The 24,393-nt window shown below is 36.2% G+C and overlaps 1 protein-coding gene across 2 annotated transcripts; it reads right to left on the bottom strand.

Annotated features, from left to right (window-relative positions):
• Positions 1–15,646: 15,646 nt before the first annotated feature.
• LOC116869286 (L-lactate dehydrogenase A chain-like) lies at positions 15,647–17,294 on the bottom strand. Of its 2 annotated transcripts, XM_032860315.1 has the most exons (2): positions 16,516–17,294; positions 15,647–16,246 (listed from the first exon to the last, which is right to left on the bottom strand). In XM_032860315.1, exons 1-2 carry the CDS (start codon positions 17,200–17,202, stop codon positions 16,091–16,093), a joined length of 843 nt encoding a protein of 280 aa, XP_032716206.1. In that variant the 5' UTR covers positions 17,203–17,294; the 3' UTR covers positions 15,647–16,090. The 2 variants fall into 2 exon arrangements, with proteins under 2 accessions (XP_032716206.1, XP_032716205.1); XM_032860314.1 differs by having other exon boundaries at positions 15,647–17,294.
• Positions 17,295–24,393: the final 7,099 nt, after the last annotated feature.

The raw sequence follows: 24,393 nt of genomic DNA, 5'->3' as shown, positions 1-24,393 counted from the left end.
TCTAAAAGTCCTTTGAAAGTCATAGTTTTTCCTGTATGGAAATTTGCATATGTTGATTACTGCTCACTTGACACATATTGTACAAATGTGGTACCTGATACATTTGCAATGGACAGAGTGGAAACCAATACAGAGAAGATTATGATGATGATAAAGTGAGAAATGAGTACCATGTACAGGCCGTTTTAATGCTTTCCCAGTTTTAATGCTATTCTCGCCAATCGATGAGTAACAAAATCCCTGTTTTTTCCTCACTATATTTCCTTATAGACACATGTCAGTTCTGGGACTCTAATGTGAATTCATAAAATTGTGTTAAATGCATTTGATAGAAATCAGACTTAACATATTGAGGACTCACATGTCTGATTTTGGATGTAAGAAAATAATATAACTGAAAAGCTGAGAAATCACACCCCCCCCATAAAGTCCATGTTCTCTTGCTAAGTGGGAAACATGACATACACATTTTTAGATAGAATTTGTTTTTACTTGTGATTTATTGAATGCATTATTCTCATTTTGGCAACACAGTTACCGTATAGTCATTTCTTTCTTCTGACTTTGCCAGATGTAGGGAAAAATAATTGCTATTTGTCATAATTTTTTCGGCCATCCCATTCTGGTCTGTCTACTCTTTTTTTTAATTTTTTAATTTTTAAATAAACATATAATATATTATTAGTCCCAGGGGTACAGGTCTGTGAATTGCCAGGTTGGTTTACACACTTTACAGCACTCACCATAGCACATACCCTCCCCAGTGTCCATAACCCAACCACCCTCTCCCTCCCCCCTCAACCCTCAGTTTGTTTTGTGAGATTAAGAGTCTCTTATGGTTTGTCTCCCTCCAGATCCCATCTTGTTTCATTTATTATTTTCCTACCCCCCAAACCCCCCACATTGCATCTCCACTTTCTCATATCAGGGAGATCATATGATAGTTGTCTTTCTCCAATTGACCTATTTCGCCAAGCATTATACCCTCTAGTTCCATCCATGTTGTCACAAATGGCAAGATTTCATTTCTTTTGATGGCTGCATAGTATTCCATTGTATATATCTCTGATCTGTCCATTCTTAAAAGACAAATATTTTGTTAATGGTAATTGGAACCATTATTGCTGATAGTTCCCTTTGTTTTTTGCTCTTCATCATTAAATTAAACTTAAGCTTTCTTATTCTATTGGAAAACAAAACCCCAAAAACTACCTGTTTAGTTACTGCATAGTTGCCTTTCATTTAATGGACTGGATAAATTCCAGCAAGGCTAGTGACATATTTCCCAATGATTTTCATTATAACTCAGAAGTGTCACCAGCTAGACCCTAAAATCTGACCTTTATTCCCCATCTGCTTGCAATCACTGACCTTTGTCCCATAGTCTTCCTTAAACTCTTCTTTCTAGCTTAGTTAGAAAGGCAAAAGGAACCCAATTTCACACCTCAAGTGATAGTGACTGCCCAGACAAGCCCTCCAGCTAGCCCAGGCCACCCATACCAGTTTGAGTGTAGCACAGATGGATGAGGGAGTAGCCTCTAGAATGACAATTACCTTTACCTCATTATAATACTAAAATCTCTGCCCAAGGAGGAGCACAAGCCTCATTTACTGAACATACAGTGTATGTATAGGCACATTTCCTTAAGGTGCATGCTTTGCCTTATTGCCATATCTACATATGATGCCAAGGCTTCCCTATCTAAATATTTATCCTAATCCTAAATAAAAAGAACCTGTCCACCTTTACTTGGGGCGTCAAAGCTTTGGAAGTTATTCCCAGTGATCTCCTTTTTTGCTGCAAATACATTTAACTACACTAGAGTGTACCTGGTGTAGTTTCTATCTGCAACTCACCAAGGAGCAAACTAACATTTGATCAGTTACAGAAACTTACTCCCACACTGGGGTAAAGAGGTACCAAAACCAACTCAGTTCAAATCAGCAAATAGTTGTTGGGCACTTACCTAAGATATGCTGAACACTGGCATAAACAGAGGACAAAGATACTGGCATGTCTCCAAAGTAATCATAATCACTATAGAAGGGATAGTATGCAAATAATTCTAAAATGAGGGAGAATACCAATGTCCTAAAAGACATACCAAAAATACGTTATGGGGTTTCAGATAAAAGAGATGTAATACTCTGTTTTAAGGAAGAAAACAACATGGGACATATGGCTGGCTCAGTCGGTTAAGCGTCTACCTCTGAATCAGGTCATGATCCCAGGTGGGGAGTCTGCTTCTCCCTCTGCCTGCCCTCCCCCTGCTTGTGCTCTCTCTCACTCTCTCTCTGACAAATAAATAAAATCTTAAAACATCAACAACAACAACAAAAAAAAAAACAACAAAAAAGACTTTGTGACGTTTTGACGACAGGAAGGCATTCTAGGTGTAGTAAAACTACGCAAAGGCAGAGAGGTAGGAATATGTGATCTCTTAAAAAGTAAGGTCACACACACACACACACACACACACACACACACACAGTAAGGTCACATTGGATAAAACATATGAGATATTTGCAGAGGAATACTGGAACATAAAGATTTGTAGATACTGCACAGCCTTAAATGCTAACAAAATTGTACATAATTAAATAAGTATTTGAAAACAGATGAAGGCTTTTGAGCAAAGGAATAAAAATATCTGGTGTTGTACAATTATTTTATATAGAATGATTCAGATAAAGGAGCACCCAAATGGGGTTTCATAATTAAATCTAAGATGGTAAAATACATGTGTCTATTTGGCTGGGCTATGGGATGCCCAGATAGCTGGTAGAAAATTATTTCTGGATGGTCTGTGAGGGTATTTCTGAAAGAGATTAGCATTTGAATTAGCAGACTGAGTGAACAATTCATCCTTATCATCCAATCAGTTGGAAGCCCTTGGACATCAGGCTTCTAGCTCCTTCATACTCCAGGACTCAACACCAGTGGGCCCCGCTCCTGTTTCGCAGGCCTTCAGACTCAGACTGAATTACACTATTGGCTTTCCTCATTCTGGAGTCTGCAGATGGCAGAACATGGGACTTCTTGGCCACCATAATTAAGTGAGCCAATTCTTAAAAAAAAATCTCTTCATATGTATATCCCTATCTATCCTGTTGGTACTGTTTCCTCAGGAAACTCTGACTTACACAACATCCTTCCAATTTGCTTTTCTTCTTTGGAATAGGTAAAGCTCTGGCATTCCCTCCAGACATTCAGTTAGTGAGTGAGAGATGGTAGCAAAACAGTTTCTCTGAAGGTTGATAAAAGAAAAAAGGACATAGCAGGATATAATATGTTCCAGGTGGGGTGGGATAAAATAAAACGAATAATATAAAATGCTATAATAAATACACATTTGAACTCTAACATTATCAAGTGAAAAAAGTATGAGACAGAGCAATGCATATATTGCATATAATCTCTCCCAGTTGTGTAAAAAACAAAAACCTTAAAACAAAAAACAAAACAAAACAAAAAAGTCCCCAAAATAAAAATGTGATGATACAGGTTAAACAGGCATGAAAAATTTGCAAAAGAATTCACAGGAAACTTGCCTAGTTGTAATTTCAGGAGAAGCAGCCTGGGGTTCTTGGTTAGTAGGGAGAGTATATCTGAATTACTACCATATTTCATCAAATTTGGAAAGATATAGACTATCTTTGATTTGATAAAAGATAGGATATTTTAATCTGTTTTTTTCCTGTGCATTTATGTTCAATAGGGAAAAATAACAGTATTAGCTAATAAATCAGGGAATATTATGAGCTCTTGCTATAAACCAAGCATGCTAAGCAGATTTTTTCAAGAATTACTTTATGATCAATATTTAGAAAGTCTAGATTTTCGGTCCCATTTAAAATATTAGAGAATGTTAGATATTGAGACACTGATATTTTATTTTCCCTGCCCAAATTAAACACAAATGAAAATACACCCTACAGCATGGAAAGGAGGAGGAGGAAATGGAGGGGAAAGGGAACTCTCACAGCATGGACTCAAAGGCAGTGGCCGAAGGTTAATATAATGGACCACAGAACTTTACTCCTGTAGATAAATACTTGAACATGGAAGATGGTGATTCAGTTAGCCTTTCTAATTATTTTATAATTCATAAGTAAGGACAATGTTAAAAGTGTCTTTAAAAAGTAGTTCTTGACACCTAAATAAAATATTAATATAAAAACCAAAAACAATATTGAGACTCTCAACTAGAATTATTGAACATGTATTCAACAAATGAAATTTATTTTGCTTAGTTTTTAAAAAACAGGCGTGGTTATTATCCCATCTGACTAATGAGAAAAGTGAATTTCAGAGAGATGTACCCAGGGTCCCAGATTTAACTGGTTTCAAAACATTAAGCCCTAAGCAGACAGAAGGAGAGGTTTCAAGAACCATATTTCTTGGGAAAGGAAGTATAAATCATTACTTGGGTAATCACTATATTCTTATTCAGCTAGCTTCTCCTTCCTGGGGAGGTGGGTTCAAAGCCAGGGTAAGAAGTTAAATAGATATGTAACCCACATCCTGGACCAGAGATTTTTCTGTGCTTGCTATATGTGCTGTTTCCTTTGATATGCTGATTTTTATCCGGAAAAAAAAAAAAGTCTGGAATTGTTCTTTCTGATATGAACAGGTGTTTCATAAGAATTCAGGAAAGCATAAGACCTTTCTATTAAAGTGTTCAGACTTACACTTGTGACCAAGATGGAGTAACAAGGACTGGATATTCTTGTCCTCTTAAAACAATCAAAACCAAACAGAGAGAATATTATAAACAATGGTTTTCAAGAACCTGGGCACCAGATGTTGAAGGACAGTGTCCTTGTGAGTTTTATAACCTGCAACATGAGAAGCGAGTTCTATGATTTCCTCAACTTAGTGTCTTGAGAGATTTTCCACAAAGCTGCAGAAAGGACTCCCTGAATTGAGGAGAAGAGCTGATGTTGAGAGAGATGAAGATGGCTAGAGTTTGGATGGAAGACTGGAGAGACGAAAGCTGCACACAACAGAGAACTGTGTATTTGCAGTCCATGAAATATTCAGCAGAATGCTGATAGTTCATGGGTGTGCGGAAACTGCATAAGGCCAAGAAAGAACCATCCAAAATCATTAGAGGAAACATTGTCCAGAGATCACATGTGACCAGAAGTAGTGCCTGCTCCTAAGACTCAAAGTGGAAGATCTCATTATTCATTGGACATTGATAGAGTACTTAGAAGGATCTTGCCTTGGTAGTGAGAATTAATTATTTTTGATATGCCCAACAAATTTCAAAAGCCTGTCCTAAAGGTTCAAACTGTTTCCAAGTGATTTAACTGAGTTCCAAAGAAAAACTCAAGAAGATTTACAGGAATATAAATATCCAGTCCCCAAAGAATAATATTTTGTTTAAACACCTTTTAAAAAGATTTAAATTCTAAGTTTTAAATCTTATTTAGCTCCCCATGTAGTTACCACTTTGTTATCACGTAGTGAGAATTTGAGACAACTAAAAGTTTCATACACTTAGGAAATGATATAACCAGTTTGGGAAAAATTTTGGCAGTTCTTAAAAATGTTGATCACACAGTTACCATATGATCTAGCCATTTCACTCCTAAGTATTTACCCAAAGGAAAATGAAGCATATGTCCATAGAAAAAATCTTTACATAAATATTCATAGCAGCTTTATATGAAATATCAAGAAGTGGAAACAATCCAAATGTCCGTCAACAGACAAATGGATAAACAAACTGTGGGGTATTCATATAATGGAATACTAGTCAGCAATAAAAAGGATCAAACTCTTGATATATATACCACGGATAAATCTCAAAATAATTATGCCAAGTGAAAGAGCCAGATATAAAGGAGTACATGTCATGTAATTCCATTCTTATAAATCTCTGGAAAATACTGACTCACTAATAGTGTCGGAAAACAGATCATTAGTTGCTTGGGCTTGGGGGCTATGTACTGTCTTGTAGTGTCAATCCCTTGACACTACAAGAGATTACAAGGAGGCATGAAGAAACTTTAGGAGTGATGGATACATTCACCCTTTTTTTTTTTTTTTTTTAAAGATTTTATTTATTTATTTGACAGACAGAGATCACAAGTAGGCAGAGAGGCAGGCAGAGAGAGAGAGGTTCCAAAGCAGGCTCCCTGCTGAGCAGAGAGCCCGATGTGGGGCTCGATCCCAAGTCCCTGGGATCATGACCTGAGCCGAAGGCAGAGGCTTTAACCCACTGAGCCACCCAGGCGCCCCACATTCACCCTTTTGAGAGTGATATTCATTTCCCAGTTGTATACCTATGTCAAACTTATTAATTGCATCTTTAAATATGCATGATTTATTGTACATCAATTATGTCTCAGAAATATAACTTAAACATTCATAAGAGTCCAAAGTTAAATTTTGAAAAAAAAAATTACCTTCTAGTGATATTGCCATGGTCTACTACCTAGTATTTATGAAGATATGGGAAATAATCCTTATTATACTGGTTCTGCATGCCTTTGTTTCTACTTCTAAATAACCACTTTTATCTTCAGTTCTTTGTATCCAAATCACAAGCTTTTTACAAGCTCCTTTCAAAGGCTACTGCTTCAATGAAATGAAGCCTTCACTGTCCTCTTATGCTGGAAATTATTTCTTGTTCTTTTGAGTCTCTGTAAACTTCTAGTATGCATTTCTCTGACGATATTTACATTCTTTCTCTTGTTCACAGTTTTAAGAGTCACTCCCCTCCCCCACTCCTAGCCATGAACCTTTGAATCAATGTGATAATTTGAAAGACATCAATTCAATTTATAGAAACTGAGTTTGTTTGTTTGTTTTATGTCTTGATGCCGAGAACCCTGAGGAGTGAGACTTTTGATGTCTCTGGCTTTCAAAGTATATAGTCCAACTGAGGTATTTTCCCATAGTATATTCCATTCTTACTAACCTCAGCCTTCTTTAAAAATCACATGACAGGAAGTTGAAAGAATATATAATTTAAAAATAATTAGTGCTGCTATAACATTTGTCCCAAATTCTAAGATATTTACTTTGAAATGTCCCCCCTTCTCCTTCTTTTTCTAGGGTAGGGGGAGGGCCAGAGGAGAGGGAAAATCTTAAGCAGGCTCCACTCCCAGTACAGAGCCTGACAGGGGGTGGGGGAATAGGGGTTAGGGGGTGTTTCATTCTCACAACCCTGAGATCATGACCTGAGCCTAAATCAAGAGAGCCAGATCAGAAGCTTAACCAACTGAACCACCCAAGCATCCCCTACTTTGTTTTTTCTAAGCTGTTTGCCTTGTGAAACACTCATTAAATCCTCTCCACAGTCATGCATGGTACCCATTTCACAGATGATGAGAATGAGGTATCTCAAGGATTTTTTAGTAACACTGTCAAAATTACCCAGCTGATAGGTGAGGAACCCAGTCAGGAGCTATTGCCTTCCAGTTCCAAAACCTATTCTCTCAATCAGCACATCATGTCACCTCTCCAACATACTAGCTACAAAGGAAAGGCCAAATAATTTAAGGCTAACAGAATCCAAACATGTTTTTTTAGGGAAGGGGTGTATATATACTTTGTTTTAACTGACAACAAATGCATGGTGGTATTTGTAACATTATCTAATACTTTGACTCAGGTCATTACTCGTTTTAATAGGGAATTCAAACTAACTATGCCATTCAAGTTCATTATTTTCCTTTTTAAAAAAGATTAGATCACATTTTTTTAAAATATCTTTTAATACTGTTTGTGATTGCTTTTTGTAGACTGTCTTAAAAATATCTTCTTATAGTTGATTTGTTCAATTTAGAATATAAACAAATTCCACAGATATTTTGATGTCTTTTAAGTATCTTCTCATTATGTGTTTCTCCTCCATTTTTATGACATTTATTTTTAAGAAAATGAGTCATGGATTATTGTCCTTTTAAAGTCTCCCCGGCATAAATTATGTAACATGACTATTAGATTATTTATGAATTATGAGCAAAGCTATGTCTTATATAACTTAGGATATATCCTAGGACTTGGCTAAGAGTTTTGCATATAATAGGAACCAAATTCTTGAGGTGAATTGAACTGGCATCTAAAGAATTACTGAAAACTTTCCCTTATTATCCAAGTATGGATACACCTCTTTCTGTCCCCACCTAAACATGGGGCTATGGTTACCTATACCATAGTGAAAGAATTTGTTCTACATCTGAAGCCTATAATCCTTCAATGCCAACATTCTCAGAAGGCCTGATCTCACATAGACATGCAAATGCAGCAGATACACTTACACACAATACACACAAACAAAATCCTGAAGCACCACAGATTACATTTTTATCTCACTGAAGTATATAACTAATTGACTCTGTCCATCTGTTAGAGAGTATTTAATTTCCTTTTCATTTATTTTTTTTCCCTTGGTCAGCACTTTCCAATTTCATTGCATGTAATAACAAATGCTTCTATTGACTAAATGAGAGAGACTAGGAATTAGATGTGGTCTGGGATAAGTCAACCGGTTTCTTTAATCCCAGAGGAAACTTAGGACATTAATGTTTCTCAACCAGTTGGTAGAGATCATTATTTAAATTCAAATTAAAGAAAACCAAGCTTGCTTTATAATTAAAACAACTCCAATCAGGGACTTGATTGCAGGAGATCTTGGACTACTGCCTTGATGGGTATATTTCAGGTAGCAAAGATGTAGTTCGTATGGTAGCCTAGATTTTTCCAATAATAAAGCATATCAGCTTCATCTGGAGACTGACTTGCTAATTATTCAGGCTCTAAATAATGCAAGCCATGTTCTCCTTTATTAGCTAATATCTTTCAGCAGTAGGAAAGATGGTTATAAAGACCAATTAAAGACACAGTTTTCTGACATGCTGGACCAGTTCATAATCTGCACAATATGAAATGCCATGTCAGAAAGTCATTATCAGAATATTCTCCCCTAGTTTATATTAGTTTTTAGTTTTTTTCTTCTTTTTATTATCACATCCAATACAAAGCCTCCAATAATGTTATAACTCTTGTTCAATAACAAGAAATAGTAATTCCATAAAGTTTCCTGATACTACATTAACCTTGCATCAGATAAACAAGTACATTGGGAACTGTGGCTAATACAGCTGAATATGAAAATAATGCGCTGTATTTGAATAGGAAAAAAGAAGAAAGTACAGAAGCAGCCTGAGTAATTAACAGATAACCTTGTTACATGAAAATGCTATTCTTTTACTACATCTGTTCTATTAACGAGTATTTGTTGGAGGAAAATCTGTTGTTTTATGTTCAGAGAAATGCCATGCTTTAAACAATCTTGCTTTATTAATTTAGGGCTTTTCTGTCACTCAATACCTTAGAAGATATTTTTTTCCATTTAGTAGATAAGCGTGAATCACAATATTCCTACTGTGGCTCAAAGGTCATGACAGTGATGCAGAAGAGCACATTTAATCCCATTAGAACTTTCTCAAAGTAATTCTTCATGTAATTTTAGGGAATTAATATGAATATAAGTGAAAAGGTATGTGGCAGTCTGGATAATGGCCATCCAAATATACCCACACTCCAAAACTTGGAACCTGTGAAGGTTTCGTTATATCGCAAAAGGAATCTGGCAGGTGTGATTAAATTAAGGAATTTTAGATGAGATTATCCTGGATTATCCAGGTGAGCTCTTTGTGTAATCACAACCATCCTTATAAGCAGTAGACAAGAGGGGCACCCGGGTGGCTCAGTTGGGGATGTGCTCGACTCTTGATCTCAGCTCTGATCTTGACCTCAGGGTTGTGAGTTCAAGTCTTATGTGGAGTTTAACTTAAAAAAAAAAAGGGAGACTCTGTGATGACAGAAGGAGAAATGAGTCCTGCACTTAGAAGATGGAGGAGGGACTATTGGCCAAGAAATATAAGCAGCCACAAAGACTGAAAAAGACAAAAATAGCTTTTTCCCTCAAGGTCTCAAAAAGGAACTAACCCTGCCAAACACATGACATTAGCCCAGTTGAAATGATTTTGGACTTCTGACCTCCAAAACTATCAAAGAATAAGTCTGTGTTGTTTTAATTGATGAAATTTGTGGTCAATTGTTAGAGCAGTGATGGGAAACCAATACAATGTAGGTTTAAAATTTGTGATAAAATCTCTGAAGCATGCAGGCCTGTAGGGGACTGTCCCTGTTATCCCCTGTTTTGGGTAGAGCAAAGGTCTGGGGTCAGGAGTATATGGTTAAAATCATGTGCTGTGAATTATTAGGTCTGTACCCTTAGGCAATTTATTAATCTCTTGCAGTCTTATTTTATCTACAAAAAAAGGAAAAAAATAATAGCATCTACCTCTTAAAGTTATTCTAAGAACAAAATAAGAAAATACATGTGAAAATATTTAATATAGTGCTTGGATGCAAAATGAGTAATTTTATAGTGCTTAGATGCAAAATAAGCAATAAAATTTTTGCTATTATTATATTTAAGGCAAATGCTTAACTCTGTTGGCCCCATTCAATATGAATGCTAGTGTAGGAAAAAATAAGGAAAGACCAACTTAATAAAAGTTAACTTTTATCACTAATGGGTAAAACAAGTCCAGGGTCATCAAAAGACTTAGCTGACATTAGGAACCAGGAAGCCACAGGGAATCAAGGATAGAGAAAATCAACTTGAGGCACTGATATCAGAAGGAGAACTAATATTTATTGAACACTTTCTCTGTGCTATACTGGACTCTTTAAACATGTTTAAAGGTCATAATGCTGGGTTTTTCTGTTTGTTTTACTCCCCCTTTTCTTCTGTCCAATCTATTCAATACATTGACTGGCAATTCTTTCTTGCAAAATGTCACTGTCACCATATTGCACTCATCCTGCAGAATCAGTAACACCTAATGCTACTCCATTATTTCCTATCACTGGCGCATCTTTAGGTTCATTGTGTACTCTGACCTCCTCCTCGATGTCTTAGTACCCTTTTCTTCTCTCACTCTCAACACAAGGAAGGTTCATGATTCCTAACTCAGAACATGTGGGACAGGGTAGATAAAATAATTCAGAAATTGTGGATGTTAGAAAGATACTAGTGGAGGCATATTTGTGTAATATTTGCCAGACCCATTTGGATCTGAAGCAGCATCTTTAAACACAATAAATACATGTACATTTTTGCAGCTACATAAATATTGACACCAAGTGGGATACCTAAAGACTATTAAAAATTTTATATCAGCTCAAGACTTATTTTACCAATAAATGAGTTATAAAAACTTTCAGCTTTCAGAATTTCTTAGATTTCAGAATTGTACTATGTTCCTTATCTCCATGTCATCTAGTTATCTTAAATGCAACCTTATTCCCACACTCACATATATAAATTTTACTCGTGCTTCAACACACAGTATAAGACAAAATCCCTCATGAATTGGATGCAGGAACACACCCCAGTGCATCTCTTTCGACTCCACCTAAAACCTGACCCACATACTTTAACATTAGATGATCCTATAAGTACTCCCCATGTGTTCAATTTGGTCAACTTGACCCAAAGCACATAGGGACTGAGTATCATGTCTTATTTTATATCACTCTACATGTCTTATTATTTTATATCACTCTACAATAAGCTGGACTCATGTCAAGAGTTTAAATTACTGTCTAAACATAAATATTGCAAAAAGTTGGACTGGTTGTGTTTAACAAGGTGAATCAAGTTCATATGAAATAAGATATGAATGTTTCCTAGATGTTTAGTTATATTTTCATCCTCATAATGTGTTAGAATGTCTCTCATTTTTTTATTATATGTAGAGATTGTACTACATATTTTAGGATGGCTGCTACAATGTGTAAAAATCCTGGTCTTTGAACATGGGTAGGTCACAGTATGACTATAGATAAGTAAACCATTCTGAGCTTCAATTTCCCCATCTGTAAAAACAATAGCGAATAACACCTATCTTCAAAAGTTTTGGGGGAAAGACAATAGATGTCCAATCCTACACTCCCTTGTTTTATAAAGAAAAAGGAAAATGGCCTTTTCTGCCTATAAACTTTGTCTCGTGACTTTGCAGACATCACTTACTGGTCTTTGGAGCAATTAAGTCATCCCTACAGAGGAGAGAAAACTATTTTAACTCTTTCAAGTTAGGAAGGTGGATCTCTTAAGGCTTTTCAAGATCTGTTAATCAGTGAATGAGTCTATGAATTCACCTCGTTGCTTAATGTATGGTATATGTGTCTTTTTTAGAGTTTATTGTAAAGAACTAAGGTGGTGTTGGCTTTTAGCAGCACTCACCCTAGGGGCAATGAATCTTTTTTCCCTCAGGGATGTTTATCTTCTACATAATAAAAAAACCTCTAGGACTTTTCATGGACTAGCTTGTTTCACTTATTTGCTTGGTAGAAAATAAGAAAAATCAAGAAAAGTTCAAGTCCAAACCTAGAGACTGTCTAGGCTTGGGATAATTGCAGGTGTTCTGGTAGTATTCTAGGAGAAATCCTGCAAGATAGGTGACACTCAATGGAATCTGGTAGTATGTAGTTGGTGGTTGTACTTCATATAAGAATATTGCATTTAAAGGTGTCAGTTAAATTAGAAGACTTTTTTAAAGGGTGAATTTGATTCAGTAAGCTATCTAAGCTATCTAAATCTCCTGATGAAACTTGAGAACCAAACTATATGCTCTGGCTCTGAAATAAGGTGTTTGATGCTGAAGAGAATGGGAGGTTCTCAGGTGTGCTCTTTGATTTGTAAAAGAGATGAGTTGAGCTGAAATGTCATAAAACTTACTGTCCTTTCTTCTTGCTACCAGCTGACATTTTACCTCTTACTCTGTCGTTCTATCCAATGTGAACATTCTAATCATATTATGTGTGCAATTTTTACAAGAGGAACATCATTTACCTTCTCTGAGTCAACTTTCTTGTCCATAAAATGGACTATTATCAATGGCATTGAACATAATTTTGAAGGATTATATACACATGTAGTACTTTGTCCAAGTACCTTTGTAACAATTAACTAGAAAGAAGATGGCTCTGTTAATGCTGACAAGGGCTCCACTAATGAAGAAAATGTAGAGCAAACAAAGAGTAAGAAGATGAAGAAAAAAAAAAAAAAGGAAAAATCAGCAGAAGGAGTAGAAGGGGCAGTAAAAGGAGAACAAGCATAAAACATTGTCCTAGTTCTTTCCTGAGTTCAAAACATTTTTCATTCATAAGCTCAACTCCAGAGATCTCCAGCTGTATCAAATACTCAAACATATCCACAAGACTAGTTGTATAAAGGAATATGATTTAAAATTCAAGAGTATGAGCTTTGGAATTGCAAAAACATCCGTTTAAATCCTCATTTCGAAACTTGTCAGTTTTATGGCCGGGCATAAATTACTTAACTACTCTGAACTTTAGTTACCACATTTTTAAAAAGGAAGATATTAGTAACATCTACTTTGTGGGTTGTTGGGAAAATTTTAGAGAGACAAAGACTGGACATAGGATTAGGACGATACATATGATATGTGTTTCATAAATAGTGGCTATTACATTTATGTTTGTTGTGTATTGTTCTTTTTCCATGATAATATTTATGCTATAGTAAGATCATCTAGAGTGACTTAGTGAAAACAAATAGGTTGAAGGTTTTCGAGCTGTAATAAAGCTGGAGTGCATAGCATCCAATACTGATATTTCTTCTTTGTCATATTATCTTGAAATAAAATTTGAGTTACACAAAAGCTTCAGAAGTTTGCATAATTAGTTAAAGTGGATTGCGAGTACGTGTCTGTGGGTGTGTGCGTAGTGTGTGATGGGAAGGGGAGAGGAGGATTAAAAGAGAAGGACAAGGAGAAAGAGTTGGACAGGCAAACATTGAGCACACTGGTTAATACGTTATTGATTGTTGATGATCTCACTAACGAGAAGTTTGTCATTTTGTGTCAGTGTGATCTTGTAATGTTGTTGTGTAAATATGATTGATGAACCCCATCTAGGATGCTCCATTTTTTTAACTAATCTGGTGCTATGACTTTTATTCTGAGCTATGAAATTATTTCTTCTTCATTTTCCTCTTGAATGTGAGTGTGCAATCATTCCTAGACAGAAAAGAGACTTTTAAAAAGTGATCAGAGGGCCTCAACAGTAGTAATAGAAGGAATGGAAGTGAGTTGCTACCAGTGCTATCTGAGGAACAGCAGGAAACCTTAATTTATGAATATTTTGGCAAACTTCTAACTAGAACAGAAAACTTTTAGCATTCAAATTTGTGGATATAACGAACTAACCCATGCACTGAACTATTGTGCTGATTTCTACCAATTTATTTCTAATTTATAGGCATTTTAAAATTATATCCAGGCCTCTTTTTTATACTATCTAGCATGAAAAATATTGTTAAAATTAAATGAGCAGCATTTTTCTCAGTTCTGTTCAAACCACAGATGCTAGTTTTGATTTTATTTCTAACAGTGAGATTGAAATTCCATTTTAATATGCAGAACTGCAGCCCAGGGAGTCATAAAATACAGAGTGTTTTCATTAGATGATGGCCCTGCACCTCTAGTTAACAGGAAAGCTGATTCATCAAACGGCAACCATCAAGACAGCATTAACTAAAACCTGGAATGAAAACATGAGATTGGGGTGAAAATTACCTGTTTTGAATCATGTAATTGTAACTTTGGAGAAATTCCTAGTTTGTGGCATAAAACTGTTTCCAGGGATGCAGGAGTATTTGCTGTAAATTTGTTGCAGATGGTCTAGAGATTGAACATTTTCTGCATTTCAAAGGGATCTTAAATTTTGTATCTGTTGTCGCTAATTTAAAGGAATGAACATTCACCCTTGTTCCCTCTGTTCTCCTACCCCCCCAAAAAAGAAATGCTCAGAATTAATTCTGCCTTTGAGTTTGTCTCTAAAATATTTGCATACACAAAATAAAGAGTTGGAATGTGGGGCCATTTATGCTAGTGGAATTCACAGGTATAGGAATCCTAGCTGACTGTCAAAACATCCCTGTGTACTCCAGGCAATGGCTTGATGTCTTATCTGGCCATATAATGGATTAGAGAAAAAGAGATAGTTTCCTTCTCCTAATGAGCTATAATCATACTCTACCCGAAAAACAAAACAAATAACAGTAATAAAAACAAAAAGCTCAATCTGATATGTGTGTGTGTGTGTAGTTGTTATAATTTATCATGAAATGTTAAAGCTAGGAAAAATTTTAAATAGAGCATCTAATTTAAACTGTGTCCCATGAAGTTGATTTGGAGTCTGCTTTAAGTGGAAAGGTGAGAGGAGAGAAGAGTAGATGGACAAGCATATTTGGTCCCCAGCTCTCCCTTCTCAGCTTTAACCAGATCGCCTTCGTTTTACCTGTGTAATCTACTAGGTTCTACTGAAGGATTTCTTTGGAAAATTGATTCCACTGTTTTAAGAATGTTTCAAAACTACATCAAGCGAGTCATACTACAAATGATATAAAACTTTGCCATTGGATGATAAAACCAAAACTAGAACGAGGTCTTCTGACTCCTAATAATGTGTTTTCTTAATTTTAAAATTAGAATTAATTTTTTTAAATTAATTTTTTAAAAATGTTTTTTTAATTAAACTGTGTTATGAAATCAGGTTATAACAATGGGGTCAGTGTTCATATGCTTCTTTTTTTTTTTTTTTTTTTTCACTGTTCAAATTTTATTTGGTATTTTAGTTGGTACAACACTTTGTTGGTTGTATGGTCTTTTTACATTATATGGCAATGTACACTATATTCTGACATACATGGTACACGAAGTAAGATCCTTTGGAACAGTTATGCACAATACGTGCAATAATGAATTTATATGTTGGAGCCCAGGATGTGACTGACTGGGAAAGATGGACTGGGCATGTTGGGTGTTGGATGAAGGAACCAGAAGTCCTAGAACACACAGGAAATACGCATCTGGTTGGAAGAACACCTGCTGCATATGCAATATTGGCAGTGGTGCCTCTGAGATAACCCATTTAGGACTACAAAGGCAAGTATCATCCAGCATTAGGGTATAGCTGCAGGGTTTGCTGAACCATTCCTATTTAGAACTTTAGGAAACCGATGTTTTTTCCTTAGGCCACTTTGATATTATTTAAGTAACAGATCAGATAATAACGACGATGTACACAACCTCCAACTAAAACCCTGTCGTAGTCTAGACAGTGAAGTGGTACGTAAGAAAACTTTAAAACTGCAGCTCCTTTTGGATCCCCCAGAGTGTGTCTGCACTCTTCTTCAAACGGGCCTCCTCCTCAGGAGTTAGAGTCACCTTCACAACATCTGAAATTCCATTCTGTCCCAAGATGCAAGGAACACTAAGGAAGACATCATCTTTTATTCCATAGAGACCCTTAATCATGGTGGAAATTGGATGCACCCGCCTAAGATTCTTCATTATACTTTCTGCCAAATCTGCCACAGACAGTCCAATGGCCCAGGAAGTGTAGCCTTTCAGTTTGATCACCTCATAGGCACTGTCAACCACCTGTTTGTGAACCTCTTTCCACTGTTCCTTATCTGCATCCGTGCCTAAGTCAGGGTGCAGATTCTTCAGAGAGACACCAGCAATGTTTACTCCACTCCATACAGGCACACTGGAGTCTCCATGCTCCCCGAGGATCCACCCATGACAGCTTAATGGGTGAACTCCCAGTCTTTCCCCCATTAGGTAACGGAACCGGGCTGAATCAAGATTGCAACCACTTCCAATAACACGGTTTTTGGGAAAGCCACTTATCTTCCAAGCCACATAGGTCAGGATATCCACTGGATTGGAAACAACAAGCAACTTGCAGTTTGGGCTGTATTTGACGACATTAGGAATGATGAATTTAAAGATGTTCACGTTATGCTGGACCAAATTAAGACGGCTTTCTCCCTCTTGCTGACGTGCCCCAGCTGTGATAATAACCAGCTTGGAGTTTGCAGTCACATTATAGTCTTTGCCAGAGACAATTTTTGGTGTTCTAAGGGAAAGGCTTCCATGCTGGAGATCCATCATCTCTCCCTTCAGTTTGTCTTCCATGACATCAACAAGAGCAAGTTCATCTGCCAAGTCCTTCATTAAGATACTGATGGCACAAGCCATGCCAACAGCACCAACCCCAACAACTGTAATCTTATTTTGGGGGACATGTTCTTCCTTAAGAAGATTCTGAATCAGCTGATCTTTGAGAGTTGCCATTTTGGACTTAGAACCAAAAGGAATCGGGAGTGCACGTCGGGAGGGCGGGCGTCAGCGGCGCGCGAGACTGGATCCGGACTTGGCGGCAGCAGCTCCGACCTGTTCATATGCTTCTAATGTGCCTCTCTTTGGTTCATTAATCAGTTGATGTTACATTTAAAAGTCAACACCAAAAAAAAATTTTTATATCTATGACATGTTCCCTGTATATAATGTTCTATTTAAGACCCTCTGCCTTTTTTATGGGAAAAGCAACATAACAACAAAAAGAACCAAATTTTATACAGTGGGTCAAACTCAAAATGACTTCCCAGTGTATGATGGGATGCTTAAAAATCAAGTGTGAGAATTTAGGGTCATAGAATAGTGAAGGGACACAATAATAATGTTTATTTGTGAACTAGTTGTTTAAAGTCAAGTGATTTCACTTAATGATAACTTGGTACAGAAATATTATATTTGTATGTACGTGACACATATGCCTTTTGAGTATTCAATGAATAGATGAAAGAGACAGAATTGATTATTAGAATTAACTAGGAAAATGCTATGGACTGCATTCAGTATGAGATGAAGTTTAGATGCATTGATGAATGCAGGAATAAGAAAGTGGCAGTGCCACATTAGAAGAAGAATGAAAAGAGAATGAATGTGTGTGTGTGTGTGTGTGTGTGTGTGTGTGTGTGTATGTAATAAATATATATTGAATACCTCCTATACACTAGGAACTTTCTTATACTGATGATGGAATAGTAAACAAAATAATAAAGACAGTTTATAATCTAATGTTCCAATGTAGGTAGGCAAATAAATAATCCAATAAAAAAAGTAGAACTGTAGATACTGATATATATTGCAAACAAGTAAGTTTCAACAAGAATTATCCATCACTTGACATCAGCAACATGAGGCCTTGGACCATTTCTGTTGTTGCTTCTGCTACTTGTTACATCATTGCAGTAGAGAAAAGAATCTTTTGAAAAGCAGACTGAGATCCTCCTGTCCCTAAGGTTGGGGCTTCTAATACTTTCAAGGGAGATTAAGAAAAGACCCGTGTTTGGGAAGAGTGGGCCTATGGAGATGATAAAGTCAAATTGTTCAAGAAGAGATGGGCAGGGAGCCAGGTGGCACATATGGAAGAAAAAAAGTAACGAACATTAGAAGATGTGATGGAATTCTACACACTATAAAAACTAAACTGTGGTGGAGATCTTTATTTTGGTTACACTTAGCACCCATGGATCTGAGGAATTCTACTGTGGCATGGATATGTAGACGTCTTTGGGGTGTGTACCCCTAGCTCTTCAGTTTTGGAAGCCTAGGGAGATTCTCCGAAGTCTGAATTATATTGGGTAGTGAGTATCCTGTGGGGATATCTCCATGGCTTGTCCACAGTACTACTCTATGATTACTGGTAGAAACCACGGCCAGACAGTGGGTTTATGTGTAGAAATAACAAGGTAAACTGGTAGATTACAGACTATTCCCCTTTTTAAATTTCTAATCCAAAGAAGCCCTGAGTTCTTTTATTATATAAAAAATGGAAGACAACCTGAAAATTGATGGATATTAGAATTTTTGTCTATCTGGACAATAAGTTTATTGAGAAAAAAAATAGAATATTACATTTTTAAAAATCCATTAAGAGTCAAAGAATAATTCATTCCTATTACAAATGCATAGGCACTTGGGTGGCTCAGTTGGTTAAGTGACTGCCTTTGGCTCAGGTCATGATCCCTGGGTCCTGTGATCAAGTCTCATATCAGACTCCCCCTGCTCTGTCCCTCTCTCTCCCTCTGCCTGCCACTCCCCACTGCTTGTGCTCTCTCTCTCTCTCTCTCTGTGTCAAATAAATAAATAAAATCTTTTTTAAAAAATGCATGGATTCTTCCTCTTGTTCCATCTCGCCTTAACAAAGTTGATCTTTTCTTAGCCTGTGACTGGTTTCCAGGGGCCCAGCTCTGCAAATAGATGTGTTTAAAAAGTAGCTCAAGATTATAGAATGCGCAGATGAAGGCATCTTTATAGGAAAATATCAATCTATTCAGAGATTGTTCCAGTCATAGAGAAGAGGGTTTCATCCATGGAGTAGAGGACTTGGAATCTAGCTTTCTGAAAACTTTCCAGAACTAGGTAAGGAGTTAGAGCCCTAGTCAAATGGATGAGGTCTCACCACACAGTTCTCTGGTTCCAGGAGGAAACTAGATAGCTTGGCCAACCTGAGACCAAGGATGTTCAATATTCTGTGTAGACATATTAGATGCCAGGAAGACTAATATCAGCCTCTACCCACCACTGGTGGGAAAAAAGCCTGGAATTTGATTGCAGTTAAAGCCTACAATGGAAAAAAAAAAAATGCAGAAAGTCTAGATGGAAGTTGCTGCAGAAAGCAATAACTATAAATAACATGAAAAAACTTGACTCTATATTACCATACTGGTTTCAAAGGACATTAAAACAACTTAGCTTAGGACCATTGTGTTCTGGGCTCACAGAGTCTGGCTTTTCTTGAGTTTGCAGATACACACATTCAATAAGTTCTAATTCCTTAGCAAAATGGTCAAGTATACTTTTGTAAATCTGCTCATTCATTTTAACATTTCCCAGCCAGTAAACTTCCTTTTGCTTCATCTCTTTTCATTATGTTTTTTTAGTTTTTTTAATGTGTCTTCATATTTTTATGACATTTTATTGTAACCAGAGCATATGGTGAATAAATTTTAAGAATTTGCTATTGAAAGTAACTTTTGCCAGGAGGTTAAAAGTTATCTAAAATCATTATTTATATTTCCATATTTCTATCAATTATATTTAATTATCTCAAAACAATCATGAATTAGAATTCTAGCTTAGGGATGTCTGGGTGGCTCAGTCGGTTAAATGGCTGCCTTCAGCTTGGGTCATGATCCCAGTATCCTGGGATGGAGTCCCACATCGGCCTCTTTGCTCGGCAGGGAGCCTGTTTCTCCCTCTGCCTCTGCCTGCCACTCTGCCTGCCTGTGCTTTCTCTCTCTCTCTCTTTCTCTCTCTGACAAATAAATAAAATCTTAAAAAAAAAAAAAGTTCTAGCTTAAGATATCCAGTAATTTTAATAAGTTCCAGGAAAAAAAAATGCTCTCTGAGATAGTATAATATAGTAAAAGTTTATTTATTTATACATAATTTATTGTTTATTTTTAAAGACTTATTTATTTACTTTAGGGAGAGGGTAGCAAGAGAGTGATAAGTGTGAGGAGGGTCATGAGGGAGAGGGAGACAGAATCCTCAAGCAGTTCCCACTAAGCATGGAGCCCAACATGGGGTTCAACATGGGGCTTGATCCCATGACCCTGAGGTCATGACCTCAGCTAAAACCAAGAGTCAGATACTCAACTGACTGAGCCACCCATGCACCCCAACAAGAGTGAATTGAAATCTTAGTTCCATAATTACTCTGTCTGTAACTTTAGTAAGTACGTTATGTTCCTACTCTGTGCTTCAGTTTCCTCAACCATGAGAGAGGGAGGAAATTGTTCCTACCTTATGAAACTGTTATGAAGATTGAACTTTATGAGGAAAAAAATTTGGTAACACATCTACAGCACTTTGAATCGTACCAGGCACTTAGTAGGGATGTAGTCAATGTTAGGTTTTCTTTTTTAATTTTTTTTTTTAAGATTTGGTTTATTTATTTGACAAATAGAGATCACAAGTAGGCAGAGAGGCAGCCAGAGAGAGAGGAAGAGAAGCAGGCTCCCTGCTGAGCAGAGAGCCTGACATGGAGCTCGATCCCAGGACCCTGAGATCATGATCTGAGCCCAAGGCAGAGGCTTTAACCCACTGAGCCACCCAGGCACCCCTTATTTTTTAATTTTAAAAACACTAAATAGTTTAACAAGTTTTGACAGGAAATATAACTATAATGTCAGCTTTTGCCTTTATATGAAGCATTTAACATTTAACATGCATTTAACATTTGATTTTGAAGGCAACATGAGATTCATCTAACATCAAACTGCTGGTTTTTCAACAAAGAAAAAAAGAGTCTAGCTTGGAAATGTATGTACTAGTCAAATTTATAACAACATTATATAAATACATTTTAATAATATTATAATATAATATTAAAAATAAAGTGGGATGAAAGATTTCAGACAGAACACTCTCCTCTATTCAAGTAAACTTGTGAAAAAGCTTCAAATGAAAAGATAAATACTAAAAAAATGGATTAAAATTGGCACTCATTCTGTGCTATGTGAGCACAAATAGTTGCAATGCAATCAGGCAATATTTATCAAGAATGCATTTTTTTTTTTTAAGTAAGCAATGCAGGACTCAAACTCATCACCTGAAATTGAGACCTGAACTGAGATCAAAAGGCCTTCATTCAAATGACTGAGCCACCTAGGTGCCCTTCTCGTAGTTTTTATTATAGTGATTCACCTTCCTGGGATTTATCATAAGAAAATGATAGTCACAAAATGTTTAAGTGTTTAAGACAGGAAACAAAAAAGTGTTTAGCCAAAAGACACTGGTTGTATTTATTATGATCCATCCATGCCATGAAGCACAATACACATATACATGTAACACCGAGATCATTTAAATCATGTTTCAAAGGAATAGTTAAGGGAGAGACAGAGGAAAGAAGGGAGAATGATTCTGATTATGTAAAAATTACATGGTTTTATAAATTTGCACGGACCCCTGACTGGATCCATACAGATACACACACACACACACATTTATATGTATCTCTGTCTATATAGGCACTGTTTACTATCCAGGCAAATACTCAATGGAGCCCTTCATGTAGGTTTCTGGAGCTTTTTGTCCATGTATTTACTTCCCATCTGATTCTACACCCAGTGAATTCAAGCTGTTTCTGATTTACTAACCTCTGATGTCTGTCTCTTCTCCTTAGTAAAACTGTTTTGCTTTGGTTGGGTTCTCCCTCCTGTGTGTGGAGATCTGGAAGATGTCTCCAGACAGAAAGCCAGCATGATCATAAGGATCACATCTTTTGTTTCTCTTCCCTTAGGACTCACAGTAATGCACGGTCTTTTGTCTGATACATGAAAAGAGATTTTTTCACATATTTAATCCAGTTTTCCAGAATTATTTATTTAATTTAATGGCAGAGTGTTAGTCTGGTACCAGTTACTCCATTACAGCCAAAAGTGCAAGTACCTGGGTCATCCCTGCCCCATGGCTCCATTGTAAACTTGCATTCTTATTCATATTTTAAGCATCAGGAGAACCTAAACTTTTAAAAATTTGATATGATATTCTTATTTGTTTATAGTCCTCGAAGGATTTATAAAGTTCTCTTATGATTTTTTTAATCAGTGTAGTCAACATGTTAATCCTGCCTACTTAATTTCATAATTGATAGGTCTATCTTTTTTTTTTTTTTTCATTGAAACTGCAGTTTAATTTCTAAAAGAAGAAAGAACAAAACTTCCGGTCAAATGATAAGTAAGCACTGCATTCATTTTCATTAAAAAATATTTATTAAAACATAACTCATTCTGGCATTAGAAACTATTGGTCTTGGTAAACATATTGATTCTGATCATATTTATATGGCTTCTTATTTTGAGGCATTATTATCTTTCTATCAGGGCAAAAACAGTTCAGTCTTGCTCCAAGTATCAACTCTGAATCAAATGTGTATTGTGTTTTTACAGACAAATGTGCCTTAATTTACTCCATATATTGTCATGTATTCCACAGAAACAGAAAGCTATTTTAACCATGGCCATATTTGCAATTATTTTGTTTAGGAGTTATAGACTAACAGAGTCCAGCTTCAGCATTTCCCTGAAGCCATTTATAAGTGATTATTGCTTAATTGTTCCCATAGGATAAGCCAATTTAGAAGAGCACTAGTTTAGCAATATCATTTCAAGAGCTTTTGAAGTAAAGAAACAAGGGCCCCTATCTTCTGTTTCTTGGTGAATTTGTTTAGGGAGTGGAATACTTATTTTTTCTTGCAATTTCACAACAGTATAACCACAGCAACCCAGACAAAACTCGATTCAGTTTTCCATCAAAGGCATGTGACTTTGGGCAAATTATTTATCCTTTATGATTCTCCCCTTGTGTGTGTATAAAATAAATGTAATTATAGTACCTAATTCACAGTGTTGTTGTGAAGACTAATGATAAAGTCCTTGGCATATAGTTGTGTCATAACAAATACAAATATTAGTCTGTCTTCAAAAGAGAAGTCTATTAATTCAGTGAATGAGCAAAAGATGCCAAGGAAAACATGCTTGGGAAAAATAAGCCAAAACTACCAGAGGTTTGATGGGATATTTTCTGGTTCTGTGTACTCTAATGGGTATGGATTAAAAGGATTAAAGAGTTAAAGTTAAGAAAGCAAGCAAGCAAGACCTGTAAAAGCGACCTTCTCTTAGTCTCCTGACACTACTTTACAGCAGAACCCTCATTTACCAGTAGCTCTTACTCACCTTCTACCTTGGTAACTAAACTTGCTTTTTTTCCCTTTTTGGGTCTACTTTTATGTAAGATCAGTAAAAAAGTGAAGAGAAACTAATATTTATTAAAAATTGTCAGGTGGTAGATATTTTATATACATTGTCCTTAAATTCTCATAAGAACCCTGTGAAAGAAGAATTAATAATTTCATGCTACCATTGAGGAACTGGAGCTTTGAGAAATTATATTTTCCTCAACTCAGGCAGCTAATATACGGTAGGCCAAAGATGTAAATTCAAGGTACAGCCACTTGGGGAATCACTTCCATTTTATGTTTTTAAAACTCAACCTTGCTCCCATATCTGCCACCGTGACCTATTCAAGATTGAATATCTTGGATGTAGCCCAGCACATAATAGCCAATATATGCCTGTAGGATGAATGAACTTTCATCAAATCCTCAGAATATTTGCAACAAAATGTATGAACTCCTAACTTTGCTTTGTTGGGCAAATAGGGAAGTAGGAGATAAGACAGTCTTGTAGGAAGGAGATAAACCATACTGTCTTTTGCAAACTCACATTTCCTAAGACATGGTTGGGAATATACAAGGCACTCAACAACCATTGTTGGCAGAGTAAATGTGTTGTCTTCCTTTCAATACTGAATGCTTAGAATTCAGAGGTGTTTTTACTAATACTCCTCTTTGAGAGGAAATTGTAGGAAATGGTATTTGTTTGTTGAAACTTATGTTAAGAAATTACTGCC

The sequence above is a fragment of the Lontra canadensis genome, unplaced genomic scaffold, assembly GCF_010015895.1.
Source record: "Lontra canadensis isolate GAN:19392208 unplaced genomic scaffold, GSC_riverotter_1.0 scaffold19, whole genome shotgun sequence".
In the NCBI taxonomy this organism is placed as follows: Eukaryota; Metazoa; Chordata; class Mammalia; order Carnivora; family Mustelidae; genus Lontra; species Lontra canadensis.
This window is presented reverse-complemented; position numbering and strand designations above follow the sequence as displayed.

Excerpts from the sequence above, each read along its gene's own strand:
- LOC116869286 (XM_032860314.1), bottom strand. The coding sequence starts at position 17,202 with ATGGCAACTCTCAAAGATCAGCTGATTCAGAATCTTCTTAAGGAAGAA.